Consider the following 17,702-nt stretch of genomic DNA (forward strand, 5'->3'; position numbering starts at 1 on the left):
AAATGGGAGGAAGCAAAGGCCTTTCATTTTTCCGTGCTTCTCTTCTTTTGGGAGAAGGTTAGGGGGGAGTTAAACAGCTTTTTTGCAAGTTATATTTAAGGCTGGCAACATGCAAAAGACTAAAAGCCCTGAAGAAGAAAGTCCTTAAATTTAGTCACAGCACAAGCACAGCATGGCTGGTTCCAGTATAAAAAGCCATAGCACAGCTCTAGGAATGAATATGAATATTAACCTCGGGAGACTCCATGAATAAAAGTGGCCCGTTCGCTCCCTAGCCTGTTTACTGACAGTCACAGAAACATGGAGCCAATTAAACCCGAACGCAAACACAGACAACACATAGACAAGACGGGATATAACATGAGCCTACACCCAGCTTTTCTCTTGGCCAGGAACAAGCATAGCAGGGCTGGGACGTCTCATCTGCTCTCCTTCCCCAGATGACTCCTTCCCATTCATTTTTCCTTGGGACTTTATTGCTTTTTGTTTTCCATAAATAAAACCAAGTTTAATGTCTATGAGAAAGGGAGGAAGAATGGAGTAGGTAACAAAGCAATTGGGAGCGCCTCAGTAATGTATTCAAGCCATTAAGGATTTCATTAGGTTTACTAAAAGGTCATTAATGATAAAATATCTTCTTTTATTTTACCTACTTTCTAAACATTATAGTCTATTCTGCCATTCAAGCTTGCACCCCACTGACATTAATTAGCATGCTATATATTAAGGAGAGTTTTTAATGAGCTGTTATTTCATATGATTTTATTGGAGAGCCTCATTGTTCAGTTTAATAGCAGAAAATGACAACTATAGAAATTGCTTTGATAGGACCGCAGCACTGAGGCGGTTATTCAATCTCCATACTTGTTCCTCAGTTAGCTCTTGATGCTGAAAGCGCTGCTTAATATACCTCATAGCTGGCTTGCCATGCTACACTGGGGGTAGCGAGAGCTGTGAGCAGTGAACAAAACCCCGGGCCAACACAACGGAGCACTAACAATATCGCGTACGGCTCCTGTTCCCTACACAGCATAAAGTCACAGAAGCAAGACCCATCTACGTATAAAATGGTTTTGCCACATTTAAGGATAAAGTACCAGTCCTGGTTATTATTGTAGCTGTTAATTGTAAGACCACATATTTTTAGTCACTTAACGCTGAAACTGTCCATTTGTTCTTCTTTTCCAAGTGTCTGCCTCACCCTCAGTCGATTCTCACAATTTCAGACAAAAGCAGTTGAATTAGAAGCAAAAGGCAGAGGACGTGCTCTCCTGGGCTGGAGCCTGGCAGCTGCCAGCAGCCTTCCGAAAGCTGTCCCACCCCTGCTGTCAGCAGCGCTACCTGGACAGCGGGGAGAAGAGAAATCAGAAAAAAATAAATACCAAGCAGGGAGGGCAGAAGGAGAAGCAACAAGGGAGGCAAGGCGGCAGAGGCCGGTGGTGAGAGGAGGGCACAGCAAACCCAAACCCATCCCACTCACTGGATGGCAGGATGGCAGTTAAAGACCGGGTCTACTACACACACACAAAGGACAGCAGTAAGATTAATTTCCCGAAAGGAACCATAATATTGGCATCTCCTCCTTTTAAAGGCGATGAGATCATTTTAACAGGCTTTTCCTTTTTTACACAGTCCCTCAGTTGCACCAATTAACAGGACAAAGCCACCACTTCTGAATTTCTCAGTCCTATCTCCTATCTATTTCCTAAATTAAGCAATCCCTAAGATGAAACGGGGAAAAAAACCCAACCACCTAGGAAGGAAGTACAAACACGTATCTGTAGTTTGCTTTCAAGTTAGTTAACTACTACATTTTGGCAAGCAAGATATTGTAAGATCTGAATATGGAACTGTTATAGAGCTTTACGGGTGTTACCATAACTGCCCAGGTGTACTGGCACTTGAAAATATTAGATGGAAGAAACGGGATTAAGAATCATCTCTTTTCCTGGATAACCAATACAGGGCAACAGCATGTCTGAAAGAAGAATAGAATAAAATTGTATATATTCTAGAAAAGAAAATAAAGCATTGGAAGGCAGAAAGACAAGATGTTCAAGTATCTACAAAAGGATTTTTTAAATTTGAACTTCATTATAAGCATTATAAGAAAGAGTAAGTTGGCTTGGGTTTGGGTTTTTTTCCCCAGTTCTTATCACTTAGTTTGGTCTCAAAAGAGTGCAAAACAATCACTGAAATAATTTTCTTTCTTTTGTTTGTTTGTTTTTTTAAAAAAAAGTTTTGTTGTAGCCAAGTATCTTCTCATTTGCATGGGATTTATATTGCTGCAAGTCTATTGGCTTCAAAAGAACAATAAAAAGGTAATCAAAGAAATTGTGGTGCTCAAGGGACCGCATTATGCTTTTATTTCTGGAAAGCTTGATCAAGCAATTTTTTTAAACAGTTGATTCATACTATTTATAACACCAGTACGCTACTTACCTGGAGGTTGTCACACATTTAAAAAAACCCTGACATCTGAGTTTCTCAGAAGTCGTCTCATTTTTCTCATCAAGATGTTACTGAAAACCATATGATTTGGAAGAGCATCATTAACAAATGCTTCCAAACTAAGTATATTTTGCAAGTAACGGTGAGTAGTGCACAATTAAGAATTCTGTATAATTTGAAGAAGTTTGTTCAAAAGCTATTTAAGGTGTTTATTCAGAAAAGTATCCCCAATTAGGGAGTCATTTAAACATTTCCTAAGTTTAAGGTAGTGTTTAACTGGGACAGGATGGAGAGAAACAGCCGCAACAAAGATGCAGCAGGCTCTTCCCCAGGGGGTTTAGCACCCGAGGAGCAGGCAGCCTGCATCTGGGCATCCCTCGCTGCCATCCTCCTTCCCTGCAAGGAGCACCAAGGGCCAGCAGCCCCAGCCCTCGGACACCCCAGGCAGAGCACAGCCTAATTCCTCTTGTCTCCCCACAACAGCCTTAAAACAACCCAGCTCCAACCCACCACAGTCCTACCACAGCATTTCATGTTTCCAAACGCCACAGGGGAAGGAAAGCCACCCTGTTTCACCAGAACAGCAGCTTTATATCTTCTGTGTTATTGCACGCAGGTAAAGCAGGCTTCACTTGCAGCATCAGAGAAGACACCCTGGATGCCCTGTCTATGGCACGTGGGTGTCTCAAGCACATTCTAGGGCTGACAGGGAGCTTATAAGCCATATTACTTTACTAAAAAGCATGGAAGGGGAAAAGGAGCTTTATGTGAGATTCTGCTGATTGAAAAAAAAATAATATTTCTTGTGACCTTGTGCTCCCCAAATGTCACTGGAAAGTTGTCTCACTAAGCTCTGCTTTTGCTAGAAACTGAATAACAGGGTCTGTGGCTGACACGGCATCCCAACCTGCTAAGAATGGGAGCAATATTCGCATTTATAGCTCTTCTTAATTGCCAAGAAAAGATAATAAATCAGCACAATCAGCACCATTCATTTTCTGAATTCTGGCCTGAATCCTTACCGAGTGTGGCCCAGACCATTGGCAGCGTCTAACCAACCTGTCCACCAAGTGCTCAGTAAATACTACAGTCAGCAACCATATAATAAATAATTCTTGTTCAGCCAGCCCAGCCCTCTTCCAGTGCAAATCTGTACTAAGAGCCATTAACTATTGAACTAATTTAGGTGGGTATATATGCACAGCTTTCCTTACATGTAACTGAAAGGATGACGTAGCCACCTTAGGGCTGACAAAGTTTCAAACTTGGAACAGGTTACACATGGCCACACAGTTTCGTTGCTAGTTGAGGTTATTAAAGAATTCTAATTCAACATCGCCCAGATGCAGCAAAACACTCTGTGTAATTGACTTTCATGGACTCTGGACAAACAATGTACTGCAGTAGAAGACACTGTATAAATCCAGTGTCAAAGGAAAACAACATTAGTGCTGCAGATGAACGAAGAATAATCTGCAACTGTGTGAAGACTGCATTGTCAAATGCCCTTACAGATGAGTGATAAAGCTACCACTGGATATACAATCCATAATTGATCATTTCCTGGGTTTTGAGCACTTAACAGTGTCTCCTTAATGCTCTCTTAATGTTCAGCTAAATGCAGCAGCCAGCTGCGTGTAGCATGGACTTCCTTCAGTGCACACTTAGTGAGCTTAAGTGAGAAAGCCGCATCCCAGGAGTATCATGCATCCACAGAATACAACTGAGAAGCTGTAACATGATTGATTTTCATGGGAACACTCAAAGCCACTTCTCACTGAAGGCAATTTCCGAGAATTGTCATCTTTCTACTATTTCGACTGTAGAGCTTTATATAAATTGGTTGCAAGATTTCATGGTTGTTGCTTTCCTTCTTGTGGGAGCCATTTTTCACTCTTAGACAAAAAAAAAAAGCCTTTAAATAAACAAATGACTAAACCAAGTTGACTTCCCAAGCCTTTCGGATTTTCCATGAAACTTTATTTTTGCTACACCTATTAGCAGGGAAGATTTTATCCTAAAAATTTCAGGTTTCCCAAGTAGCTTAAAAATGAGCTAAGAATAGAAATGCATGCATATCCATGCAGTGGCTGTAGCTATCACACCAGATAATCAGACTTTGTGTTATATAATAAGTATGCGCTTTCAGGGGTCAGAGGTGGAAGAAATTTATTTCCATCCTACTGTAAATGCAGGCAGTGCATCCCACAAATATTGACCTTATGCATGATCCTCTAAGAGGCAGTTCCCGTGTAATGACCTCACCTGCAGAGAAAAAGTGACTGAAGTGATCGAGAAGAAATGGCACATTGGCAACCGGAGAGATGATGAAGTGCAGACTGCAATTTTACATGGCAACTAAGAGGATCTGTAAACTCTGAAGTGCAATTTAAACTCAAATCCACTGGGATTAGAGGAACTAGGCTCCAAGCACCCCATTAAAGAGCTGGGATTGTGTATGAAAGTCCCTTACATTATTATTCCTGGCATCTAAACAGGGGCATTTCAAGAAACAGTGACTGAGAAAACTAGCTAGTCAGAAGGTGAAAATGCATCCTTATTTTTCCCAAGACTCATGTGCAACCCACATGGGACTTAATAGTTGTAAAGACGAGAACATAAGTGATTACAAGACTACACCTTACAACGTTGAAAAAGACAGCTTGCTGTTTAAACGCTGCCTTCAGGCATGGCTCACTGAAAGGACTTCAGCAGGCTGAGAGTCGTTTTTCCAGCCAAGGAGCCGAATATACTGTAGCCACCCTTTCCATATTTCCAGGATCGCAATATCTTATAACAAGCCTTCCCTCAAGTAATGTGACAAATATTTTAGACAGGAATGCTAAGTGTTTGGGGGTTGTTGGTTTTTTTTTTTAACTTCTTTCCCTTTTAAAGGTAAAATATTCTAAAATCTAAGAATTCTGAAAAATAGGTTACACATGGAAAATATATTTACAAAGGTGAAAGGCAACATCACTTATTGAGTGTGCCCCCATAAGCTTCAAGCTCCCCAGACAAACAGGGAAATGAGATATAAATAAGTTTTGCTCATTTACATTTTCAAAATGCAATTTTGCACAAAATATCTGGGTCCACACTTGTATCCGAAACACTTCAATGTGGATTATAGAACAGACACCGGAGACAACCTCATGTCACCTAAAAGCAGAAGAATTTAAGTGCCAAACCTGGTCCATACCTTAAATTAGGTTGCTTGTTCCTGCAGTGCAATGACAGCATAGGTCTTTCTGCTGTTTGATGGTGGTTTGACTTTACACACACTCAGGATTAAAAAAAAATAAATTAAAAAAACCCACCTAATCTTTGTTGCATGTCTTTGTACACAAAGGCTTTGAAGCTGAACTCCCACACATATAAGCACAATAAGTAGCATTTGATTATTAGGGATTTTAAAGCATAGCAGATTTTCAGGACTAATGGGAAAAAAAAAAATATCAACAAGTTTTGGTGCTTTCAGTCTGCCAGGAGACTGAAGGGGGGACAGGACTTATTACAATATTATTAGATTCTGCCACTCACAGCTTGCTGTGAGAGACAGCTGTAATAACACCTCTTTCGTGAGTGTCACATGCAAAAACATCTCTGTAGAGCCTTCCACTCAAACCAGTGCACCAGCAAAATCCATTATCGCTGTTTAGCTGTGTTTCTGAACACAGATTGATCTACTTGTCTCATGTAAGTGCCTACACACCTTGAAGCTACCTGGGGACATGACTACTAGAGCTCTCGAGCTTTCTCTCCATAGTGCTGCATCCTTGCAACAGCAGCCTGGGCATCTCCCAACGGCTGTCGTCGCTGGACAGATCAACTGACACCTGCTGACGTTATTAACTGCTTTGCTGTGCTCCCCTAACACCCCCGGCATGAAGCGTTCCATTGCTTGCTTTCTACACAGCTCATACCCCCATCTTTTCAGCATACTGATTAACTGACTTGCAATTCCCGGAGCTTTCCAAGTTCCCTTGAACAAGAGGTTGCTGCTCCCTAGAAACAGACTGCAATTACATACTGATTTGGGGATCTGGAAGGTTCCTTTGTTTAAAAATCCAGCTGTGGCTGTACCCAGTGAAACAATTAATCCTCCAGCTGAACACAGGGGTTTTTTTAAAACCAGTTTTAAATGCAAGGCTATGGGCACCTTTATTAAAAGGCTACAATAGCATTTTGAAGGATAAATATCAATCAGAATAGACTTGCAGAAGTCAAAAAGGTTCATTAAGGTCCTTCCATTTTGTTTAGGCTCTTTAGAAGCATTCAGTCATTATGAAATTAGTGATTCCGGCTGCCAAATGACTTGCTGAAGGTTGTGCTGCTGAATTTCAGCCCAGTTGGCATGTAAGCAGCGTGCATGCAAACTGCAATGGCACTTTGTGTGATATGGAAGTCTGCCTGGCAGGGAACTGCAAAAATGGTTAGGGATCTGAGAAGAAAATCTGTCCCAAGGAAAAGCAAGTGGGATGTAAGTAGAATAGACAGCGTGATTATTTGGAAGCATTTTAGAAACTTACATTTATTTTATTTTTTTTTAACAGAACTAGAGAGAAAATACAGTATCCAGATACAAGTCAGATCTTGATGGTGATGGTAAGGAGGGAACTATTATAGAGAAAGAGGGGTTTTGATTCAATAGGAGGGTTTATGCCCAAGGGAGTTTGAGAGACCATCACTTGCACAAGACCTACATGTGAATCTAGCCAGCTACACGCTTCCAGGTGTAACGTAGAACCTGACAGCACTAACTCAAATTCATAAAGTCATATTTCTCGAACTGTACTTTGCAGGGAATCTTTCTTCAATAAATGTTGGTAGGCTTTTGGGTTTGTTTCTCCCTAACGACTGCAACACGTTTGCAGTTTCTCGATAGCTGCAACTTTGCTAGCGCATCACTGAGCCTCCCAGCTTCTCCCAGTGACAGAGCACCACGGCTGGGGATGGGCCTCAGGAACCGTGCTCCCGACACACACCTCATTAGAGTACTGCTGCACAAGTTCATAGTTTGACCTTTTTTTCTTCTGTTGTCATCAAAGCCTTCTGCTTCTACCTGGATCGGTATTGTAGGCCACAGGAAAGAACTGAAAACCTATCGGAGGTGAACCATTAGCCTTCCCCTCCCCCCTACCCCCTTTAACCAATAGGCCAGCTGACCTCTGTCAAAGCAGTGTAAGGTTCTGCTGATACCGCAAAATGCCTGAACCCTGTCTAAAGCAACACTTAGGATGTCATTGCTACTGAGGAATTACTTTGGTCCTGGACACATGGCACAAAATCTTAAAATAACACCAGTAGAGACAAAGGTGCAGGTTTAAGTATCTGTAATAGGCTAGGGATTAAACAAGCAATACAGAAGATGCAATCAGCTGGACAATACTGGAAGAGTCTCAGTATTTTTTATGAAGATTAAACTTCAATTGCAGGTAGCAGGATGAGATGTTTCTGAGCAGAAACCTGTACTTCATTTACTAAGTGATTTTGAAACCAGGATCTCCCATGGCTTGAAATGGGCACTTATATTGGCTTGTGGTACAGACTGAAGAGCCTGACAGCTTCCCTGAGGATGCTGTGGCCAGCTCTCCCGGTTATGTGGAACAGCTCATCTTTATTTTTATCTCCAGCTAATGAACTCATCTCAGGGTCTTATGGAGAATGGGAATGTTCTGTATGAATTTTTACATGTAAGAAGGGAGAGGAAAGGAAAACATTTCCATTCATGACACCCTTTGGGCACTCTGGTTCTCCTGGTATTTTTAACACTTGAATTTTCATCCCTTTGAAGATGAGAGGGAGAAGGAAAAGGCGGAAGAGTTTGAATTCACCTTGACTTCTCTTTGGCTTCAGCTGCCAAATATGCATAGAATCATTATCAGAAAAGAAAAAAATCATTTGTGCCCCTACTGAGACTTGAGCAATGATATGACTTGAGGGGCAAAGACACTGTCATGATGCATCACTACCCTGGAGGCATTAAAGTATCTCTATGCAGCTGCTCAGCCAGAAAAGCTACTCAGATTGCTGAAGTCCTTTCAATGAGCTGAGCCTAAGGCAACATTTTAGTAGGAAACTGCCTCTTTAAAAATTAAAAGGAGTTATTTTTGCATCATTTGACTTGGATTATTTTAAATGTGTTCTATTATAGGTCACCTGCATTGCCAGAAAAAACAATGACTTTGCAACTGATTATATTCAGATTAATTCTTTAAAAATACAGACAGCTTTATTGCGTAATTCCTTACACGGACACAGGATAGCCTGTAGTACACCCTTCAAAAAACATGAAATTGCAAGGGTTAGTTCTATTCTACTATAGACAGTGGCATGTAACCTGCACAGATTTCCACAAATGTCTTAATAGTGACCAACCAAAAATGACTCCTTGCTTAGTTGGGGATTACCTCATGGCTGAAATGACACAAAATTAGCAAGAGGAACTTCTATTCATTTATTTAGTCTTACCGTACAAAATTCAGTCTACCCTTTGTGAGCCAGCTGGAGAGATGACTTAAAAGGGCAGCTACATTTAAGCCCAGGAGAAAGTTGCTATCTCTTCCTCATGCTGTAGTGTAAGAACTCATTGATGCTAAACCCGCTTGATTTTTTTCCATTTGACCATGACTGTGATAGAGACAGCCAGTGTTAGCAAGGAGATCGAGGAGTGACATGTTACAAGACATGCTGTTCCAAACTGATAAGGTGGATGGGAAGAGGAAAGGAGCAGAACCTCACTGGTGATGGCGGAGCTGCTTCTTACACTCAAACAGGATAAAAGAGAAAGCAAAAAAGTGTTTCTTGCCCCTCTGTATTGGAAAATGCTACACAAGTCCACAGGGAGGATTTTTACATCACCATAAATGCAAAATTATTTTTCACTTTTTCTAATCTTACTGTGGTAAATGCTGAACTTATACACTAAAATATGCCCTGCCAGCATTGGTGCACTACTTCCTACTATTTAATAAAAGTGCCTTTACTTCGTCTCATAGGATGGTCTCTCATTTCACGTGATCCTTTAAAGCAGTCCTATTATATTCCTTTTCCACATATTTAGGTGTACATGACATTATGGTAGTCTCACCAGAAGCACGTAACAGTAATGCTTCCTTACCTTAACAAGAAATAACTCCTCTGATACACTCTAAAATCACATTATTATTTTTTTTTCATCCAGCATAGGATGGTCAGTGATTATCCTATAACCTGATGTATATTTTGCTTGGTGGCAGGGAAAGTGCTTGGGCTGGATAGATGTATCGTTGAAAGATTCGATAAGAATGCTGTAAGACAAGACTTAATGGCTATATTTTGCTAAGAATGCCAGGAAGTGTTATGACTACTGCAAAGGCAGATAGAAATTAGTTGCAGTATTTAGGTATAAAACACAACAGAAATTTACTTCAGGAAAAAAAACACCAGAAAGGACACAGACCTTGGAGACAGTGGAGAAGAAAAAAGGGTAGGAATTGAACACCTGAGGCATGGGGGAATGTATGGCTCTCATTTTGCCACAAATATTGGTAAAGAAATCTTTTTTTCTTTTTTGAACTGGAAAACTTTTTCAGTGTAGCAGCAGACTGTCTTGAAGCTTCTTATCTATTTTAATCGGGCTTCTTTTAGCACCTGCTGAAATGTTTCAGAGCTCAGGATTGGCTTAAACACGTATGAAGAGGGCCCTATGGCATGTATTCCTTGACAGCAATCTGTTCTCCTCACCTCATAGAGTGTAATGATGCCATTTGTCTCATTCGGAGGCTTCCACTGAACATAGATCTTCTCTTCAAAAGGTCCTCCCTGGATGGATTCCAAGGGAACGGGTCCAGGAACTACCGGAAAAAAACAAACAAACAGAAGCTAAACCCCCCTGTGTTAGAAGCTGCTCCCAGCTGCAGCTGCACACACATGAGAAGGTACCAAAAGGCCACCAGACAGCAAGTTCAAAGCTGAACATAAAAAAGCCAGAAATAAAATAGCAACTAAAACAAAAAAAATCCTTCAAGGCATTACCATTCCAGCCTTTGGTTCAAATAAGAATACCCTAACATAACCACTAAGTGATAAATAAAACCAGCATCCATGAAAACATGAAGCTAATTTTGGTACGTCCTTATTCCAGTACAGTACAGCAGCAGCAGGGAATTTAATTTGTCCTTCTCCGCCCACACAACAGCAAATCTCCATCCACCTAAACAGCCAGATTGCACCTTGGCATGAAGATGCTACTGGGCTGAACACCTTCATCGATACGAAAGATTGATTTCCTTAGTAAAGTAACAATGTAAGATTTATATTTCATTATGCCTACAAGGCCAGCTAAAAAAATCCACTGACTCAAGCAAAATTTTAATGCTGTGGATGATAACTAACTAACCGCATTCCCAAGTCTGATAAAAACCCTGCTCATTTTTCTGAAAGATCTGCCACCCCCTCATGTCCCCCTGTGTGAAATACTGGGCTGCAAGAGCCACTCTCAGCTGAGCGAAACTTCGGACAGCAGCTCCTTACAGCCCCAGCAGGGGAGGAACGTTCCTTTTTTAAGACATTAGACAGAACAGAGGCTTGTCGGCTATGTCAGTCCTTGGTCTGAAATAGCCCAGATGGGATAATAATGCTTTAAAGCTGAAAAACCCAGGTCTTTGGTACCAAGAACAGAAGAGTTAACACCAAATGAATTTAGCTTCTGAGACACATACAAAGTGCTACATCCAGAAGGTCAGTATTAAGAAAAGCTACGTTTTGGAAAGAAGACATGATGCTTCCTTTTGAGATAGTCAAGAGAGCACAAAAAAAATAATTAAAAAAAAAAAAAAATCAACAAATGCCAGGATTACATTTGCCCGTATGACAAAGGAAGCTGCTCCATGGGTGATGGGCAACTCAGAACGTGACTCTATAGAATTAAACCTGCCCCTGCTTGGTAACCGCTCAGGCTGGCGTTTGTCATTTGGAAGCACTTCAGGGACCCTCGCCCTTTCAAGAACGCGGCTGTGAAATGGAAAATATTTACACCTACAAGTTTTGCTTGCATAACACACACACTGTCCAGAGAAGCCATTTATAAGTCTGATGGGACAGGGAGTTATGTTGCTATTTACAACTTGAAAGTATTAGTCTTCTCCCAAAAAACAAGCCAGCGAGGAAGCCAACGTGACTTACCATCTTCCTCGGTCTGCACAACCAGCTCCTCACTTTCCATCTTGCCCTCGGGGTTAGAGAGGGCCAGCCTCAGATTGATGGTCATGAAGGGCCGCAGACCTCGCAGGGTGTAGTGGGAAGATGTCTGGATGAGCTCCTCTGCCTCAAATTTTTGCTGGTTAAACACATACTGGTACTGGACTGTGAGATTGTAGCTGTGGCAGCGGGTGACCGCGTAACCAAAGGGCTCCCACTGCAGCGTGAGCTGCCGGGAGCGAATATCAACAACTTCCACATTTTGTGGGCCATGGACAGGATCTGTGAAGCAAACAAATAAATAAATACAATATAATTTGACACTAAAAGAAGTCAGTGATCCATTAATGTGTTTCCTTAATATGTTTCCTTTCATGTTGTTAGAGCATCCAAGTACATCACCGTGCTGAATGTTTTTGCAGTTACCATGTATAAACAGAAGGGAAACAAACGTCAGATCCACAAATGAGTTCTGGCTCCTGAGATTTCCCCGAAAATTCCTTGTCACGGAGCCCTGACCAGTGGTCGTGCTCCTGACTCCTGTGAAACCTCACTGATTCCAACAACGGCAGCATGATTCATTTCAGCAGGGAAGTGGTGTGAAAGTAAGTCCCACTTACCAAATAATAAAAAAAAAAAGGCACCTGCTGGTCTCCTTGAAAGTACCCAAGTATCTTGGTGAGTCCAGCCCCAAGCGATGCAAATACCCAGGAAAGGGCTGCCAGAGGAGGCGTGAACTCAAGTTCTCAGCTTTGCATTTAGCTACACAGCCCCTGCACCCTCCTGCCAACCCCACACCCATTCTGCTCAGAGATAAAGCACAAGGGTGTAAGAATCAAGACGAAGAGCCTGACTGTCAGACTTTCAACACCCCAGTGATACTGCCCCCTCGGGTTTTTTAAACTCTTGAATGTTTTGGCAGCGGGGGATACAAGCAGATCATGCCACTCCTTGAGTAAGTCTTCCGACTCATCTCAACCTTGTGCCAGTAAAATTTTTATTTCAGATCATACCGATGCCTTGGCCCCACCAAAGTTTCACTGCTCTGCATTATTCTTTTTACAGTATCTGACTGAGGTACAGTTTGAATATTCATGTGTAGGAATCATTTTCACCTGCTGTTCCTTAATTTATTTTTAACAGCATAACTCAAATGCTCTGACTACACACTGCCCTTTATATAAAATATAAATGCATGCACTGCTAGATATGCAGATATAAAAAATGAAGGATGAGTGAGTAAAGTCAGCGTTTGAGATATGTCAGATGGTAATAATACTACATGTCACAGTTTGTTTATCTGACATTTCTTCAACTTGTGTATCTCATTTGCTTTTTTGCTCAATATATATGTAAGCAAGGTAATTAGAAAATACATAACTTCACATAAAGTTTCTTGATTTATAGCACAATTTAGTGTTTCGCCCACTTCTCATGTTCTCTCACGATTTCAGCGTCTGAAAGGAACAGAACATTTTCATGGGAACAAAAAAAAAAAAGTCACAAGGATTCCCAAATACTAGTTATGCTTTTTTTGGAAGATAATTAAAGTGGAGAAAAAGCTTTGTAGTAATTCTAGAAGGTAAAGCACGAATCAGCCATTCTGACTTCAATCTGCTAATGCATAAGCAGAAAATACACTATAACCACCAGGATATTCTGTATTACTTCTAAAAAATCCCTAGTGACGGGCAATGGGAAAATAGCTATTTCTGAAATGAACACTGTTCTGAATCTTTATATAGATACACACACAGAGCCACGACTGAAATAGGATGGATATTAAAGGACCAGGGGTCTAAAGCTAACAACTGGTTTAAGATTCCATATAAGTCACGTCAGTCCCTTAGCATCCAGAAAATACCTCTTAAATAAGATTCTTTAGTACTGTGGGTGTCAAAAAAATTGTAATTTAGAAATTACAGAGTTTGCATGTATAAATATACACACATATACTTAACATTAGGTGATAATAATCCAGTTACTATAAACCCATGAAAAGAACATTTCTGTAGATGAACTGTATAGATAAATCAGGTGAACAAAAAAATAGTTCTGAGAAATCTTTCAGCATCTGCAATGGTAAAGGTAAACACAAGCCTCATTCCAAGTTGCACTGAAATGAAAGAAAAAACAAAACCACGTGCAGAGGCTTGTCCTGAAGCCTCCACATTACACCAAATGATCAACTCCAGACCCCAGCCCAGAATGTGGCTGAGACCTGGCAAAAACATTTCATGCCAAGACAACAATGCAGATGAACACGGCAATTAACCTCCATGTTAACACTATTTTTTTTTTTTTTTTTTAATTACAGTTATTTTCTTTAAGTCAGTCATGTTATGGAATGAATGGGCAATTATAGAGTGCTTGGTTTATTGACGTCAGATGCACTGACTTTATCAGTGGGTAATGAACAACTCTGATTCAGCATCATCTCACCAAGCCATACGTCCAAAACCCGGACTACGGCAGATTATCTGCAGTTTTTAACTTGCTTTTCATCTTGTTTGCCTTTTGCCCTTTCCTTTCTTACCCAAAACTGTAAGTCCTGGAAGCTGCTTTGTATCAACCAGTCTCCAATCCTACTCAAAATTTTACTGTAAATGCTCTGAGGCACACCTGGAGGCCCCTCCTTCGGGTTTGCAACACAATCTTTTCAATGGAGTTTCCAGCCTATTAACTTTGACTTACAAGCAAGAAGTTAAAATACAGATTACAAACACAGTCCAGACCCAACTACACAATTATAGAACGTACCACATTCTCCCATGAACTATCGGTTCTCAGGCTGCTAGTCCTAAAACATTGAGATTTTTCAGTTCGGTGTAAAACCGAGATGAGATGCCAGTGCTGCACAGCTCGCCGTGGCAGCAGGAAGGGGTGCGGGTTTCATAAATATTCATAAACCTGAGGAGTCTCCGACTGCAGCTGTAGAGACTTGATTCCAGCTTATTGAGCAAAGGGGAAATAAATAAGTAAAAACTATTTAAACTTTAGGTTCAGAGAGGAAAAAACCAAACTGGAATTAAATCAACAAATAGAAGCTGGACCTGGAAAGCATTTTATTCTCTCTGGCTCCCTTCTTTCAGCTTCAATCTCTTTTTATTGAAACCCGAGACTACGTAATTTTGGAAATGTTTTCCTGTTGCCACATTGATTTCCTCTGCAGCATAAAATATTGAAACTCATTTTCAAAGGTGAGATTTTGTACTGGTGTTTTTAAAGGACAGTGGTCCTACTACCTTCTCCATTTAATTCCTTCCTCATTTTAGCTTTGTAAATACACAATCTCGATAGGTCTGTATGTCCTATCCCTGGCACTCTACTATCTAACACCACCCATTTTTCATAATGTCATAATGACTTATTTTCCCCCAAAAGAAACAAGAAAACTAAAATTGTTTATAAGTGACCTACAGTCCTCTTATGGTAGTGAATATATTTGAAACTGGACAAAGTATTTCTGTATTCTTGGAATCAGAGCTTCCAAATAATGCAAGAAAAAAACTGAACATTTTTACACCTTGCACTTGGCTAGTGTAAGAAAAACTGCTAATATGTATCTCTGATTCAGCTGTACAAAAATAAGTACCAAAGCAAGACAGAAGCAGACTGGCCCAGTTTGAATACTGGAGAGATCATATATGAAAAGACATCGGTATAACCTGCATAAACCAAAGTAAAATTTTTTGTTTTCTGAGACTTTGGAAAACCTAAAGGAAACTCTTAAGAGTCACGAGCACTGAAACAGCTGCCACCAGTCTAATCTGTGTGCAGGATCGGGCCCCTCGCTCGGGGGGGGACAGGGAGGGGCTGAGCGTGTCCAGGGACAGGCGGGGGCTGGGGCACAAGGCTGATGGGGGCGGCTGAGGGGGCTCAGGGGGGAGCTGATCGCTCCCTACAACCACCTGAAAGGGGCTGTGGGCAGGGGGGTCGGTCTCTGCTCCCAGGTAACAAGCGACAGGACCAGAGGAAACAGCCTCCAGTTGCTCCAGGGGAGGCTTAGACTGGATCTGAGGAAAAACTTCACCAAAAGGGTGGCCGAGCACTGGCACAGGCTGCCCAGGGAGGTGGTGGAGCCCCCATCCCCCTAGCAGTGCCTGGGGACATGGGTCAGCGGTGGGCTTGGCAGTGCTGGGGTAACGGTTGGACCTGATGATCTCAAGGGTCTTTTCCAACCTGAATGATTCTATGATTCTATTAGAACTATACTTGAGCCCATACAAAGAAAATAGTGTTGTCTGAGATTTCACTGTGCAAATGCTGTATTTCTATTTCAGCCTGCTTGAACCATTAATTACATTTTGAAAGTTCACATGGAAATCAAGGTCTGAACAATATTTTTTAATACCACATCTCCCACTGGTGCTTCAATACCCATCATTACTGTTAGAGTGCTGCAAACAGTCAGGGCCAGGAACCTTTTTGAAGCACTTGTGATGTACAAGCAGCCAGAATAAAACAAACTCTCCTGGTGATCCCTCAGCTGAGCTCTCAGTCCTTAGTCCAGGTAAGCAGATACTTTTGACCCAGCAGTGACCTGCAACGTCCAGGAACTGCATTTTCTGCTATCACAATTTTACAGAAAAGTTGACTTTTATGCCTGGCTTTGCTCTTTCCTTATTGAGTGTTACAGATCTCATTTTGTTCACTGTATTCATCTTGTTCAAGGTGATGTATCGAAAAGCAAAAGTTGATTTAGATCATTAATAACAGTTGTCTCTGCTTTATACCCCTCCATCAAGAGAAGAGCAAAGAGGAAAGGAAGCAATGGTGAAACACTGGGGTTTGAACGTGAAGCTCAAGTTGAGCAGCGAAGTTATAGAGACAATCAGCTGCTGCACCCAGATTAACTACCTGCTGCAGGAGCCTAATTGCAAGAAATTGTTGCTGTCAGTAAAGACATGACATCGAACAGAAGATGTCCATACTTGTTGGAGGCCCTGTGCCCATGTCTCTTGGCCCTGTGGAGAGCAGGAGGCAGAGTTTATTAGCAGTGCGGGCATCCACTGATTAAATGCTGTTTCCCAGCAGTAGGTTACAGAGACTGAAACTGCACAAAGGGAAGAAAAATGAGCATGACAGGTACGACAGCTTTCTGCGTCCTCAACTGATGATGCTTTCTGGTACAGAAAGAGAAGAAAAATAGGTGTGAGGTTGATTCCTGCCTTCCCCTCAACATACCCACACCTGAGCTCATCAGCCAACCACCCTGACCTCAGCAGGCCAACCAACATCTGGGCACCCCAGTAAGGTCTCCATCCCTTCCTCCTAGGAAGACTGGGGGGAGACAAGGAAAAGACTGGGTGAGCTGGTAGTTAGTAAGACCAAAACTTGTGTTGTCCCAATTACCAGCATGGCACAACCTCTTCTCTGTAGCCCAGAAAATATCTAAATTCATTTGCATTTTCAAAATATAGATTTGGTAGTATCACAGAATGATTGCGAACTGCATAGAATATTGCACTCTCACAATAAATTGATACAGTGGCCATTTTTCATGCAACAGCAACAAACTCCTAATGATGATACATTGACAGTTAGGATGGTCTTCAAAGATATTGGTTCTTGTTCTATAGATGAAAAAACAAACAGCAAAGTCATGTGTCTGACAGTGGTTTTACTCCAGGTATTAGATTAGAGCTGAAGCCTTCTCTATCTCACCTTTATTCCCTATTCCTCCTCCTCCTCTTGAATTTCTACAGGCTGAAACAAGTCTAGGGAAACATACCCTCTATTAAAATACATAGCAAGATAAAGAGAGCAAAAGCATTCAAGCACTGTACCTGGAATGCACAATTCAAGTGTGTGTGATGTTTCAAGATAGAACAACCAACTCTGCAGTGTGTGCTCTTCATCTCTTCAAAGAGATCCTGACAGATGAATTGTTCCATAAACACCTTCCATATCAATGTCCTATACGTGGACATTTCAGAATGACAGACAAGTCTGTCCATCCCTGAAGTGCAGCACGTCTTTCTGTGACAGAGCTCCTTTGCTGAGCGTCACAACTCTCACAGCTGCTGCCCATCATATTTCAATGCCTTCTGAGCCTGAATGAGGTTTAA

General features: G+C 41.4%; 1 protein-coding gene across 2 annotated transcripts in view; it reads right to left on the bottom strand.

Moving 5' to 3' along the window:
- Positions 1-17,702, bottom strand: part of PTPRT (protein tyrosine phosphatase receptor type T) — a 453,762-nt gene that overhangs the window by 141,970 nt on the left and 294,090 nt on the right. For both annotated transcript variants that reach the window (XM_040608979.1, XM_040608978.1), the window contains exons 8-9: positions 11,617-11,913; positions 10,177-10,286 (exon numbers count right to left, since the gene is read on the bottom strand). In XM_040608979.1, coding sequence (XP_040464913.1) covers positions 10,177-10,286; positions 11,617-11,913 — 407 coding nt within the window. The remainder of the gene's footprint in view (positions 1-10,176; positions 10,287-11,616; positions 11,914-17,702) is intronic.

The sequence above is a fragment of the Falco naumanni genome, chromosome 10 (genome assembly GCF_017639655.2).
Source record: "Falco naumanni isolate bFalNau1 chromosome 10, bFalNau1.pat, whole genome shotgun sequence".
In the NCBI taxonomy this organism is placed as follows: domain Eukaryota; kingdom Metazoa; phylum Chordata; class Aves; order Falconiformes; family Falconidae; genus Falco; species Falco naumanni.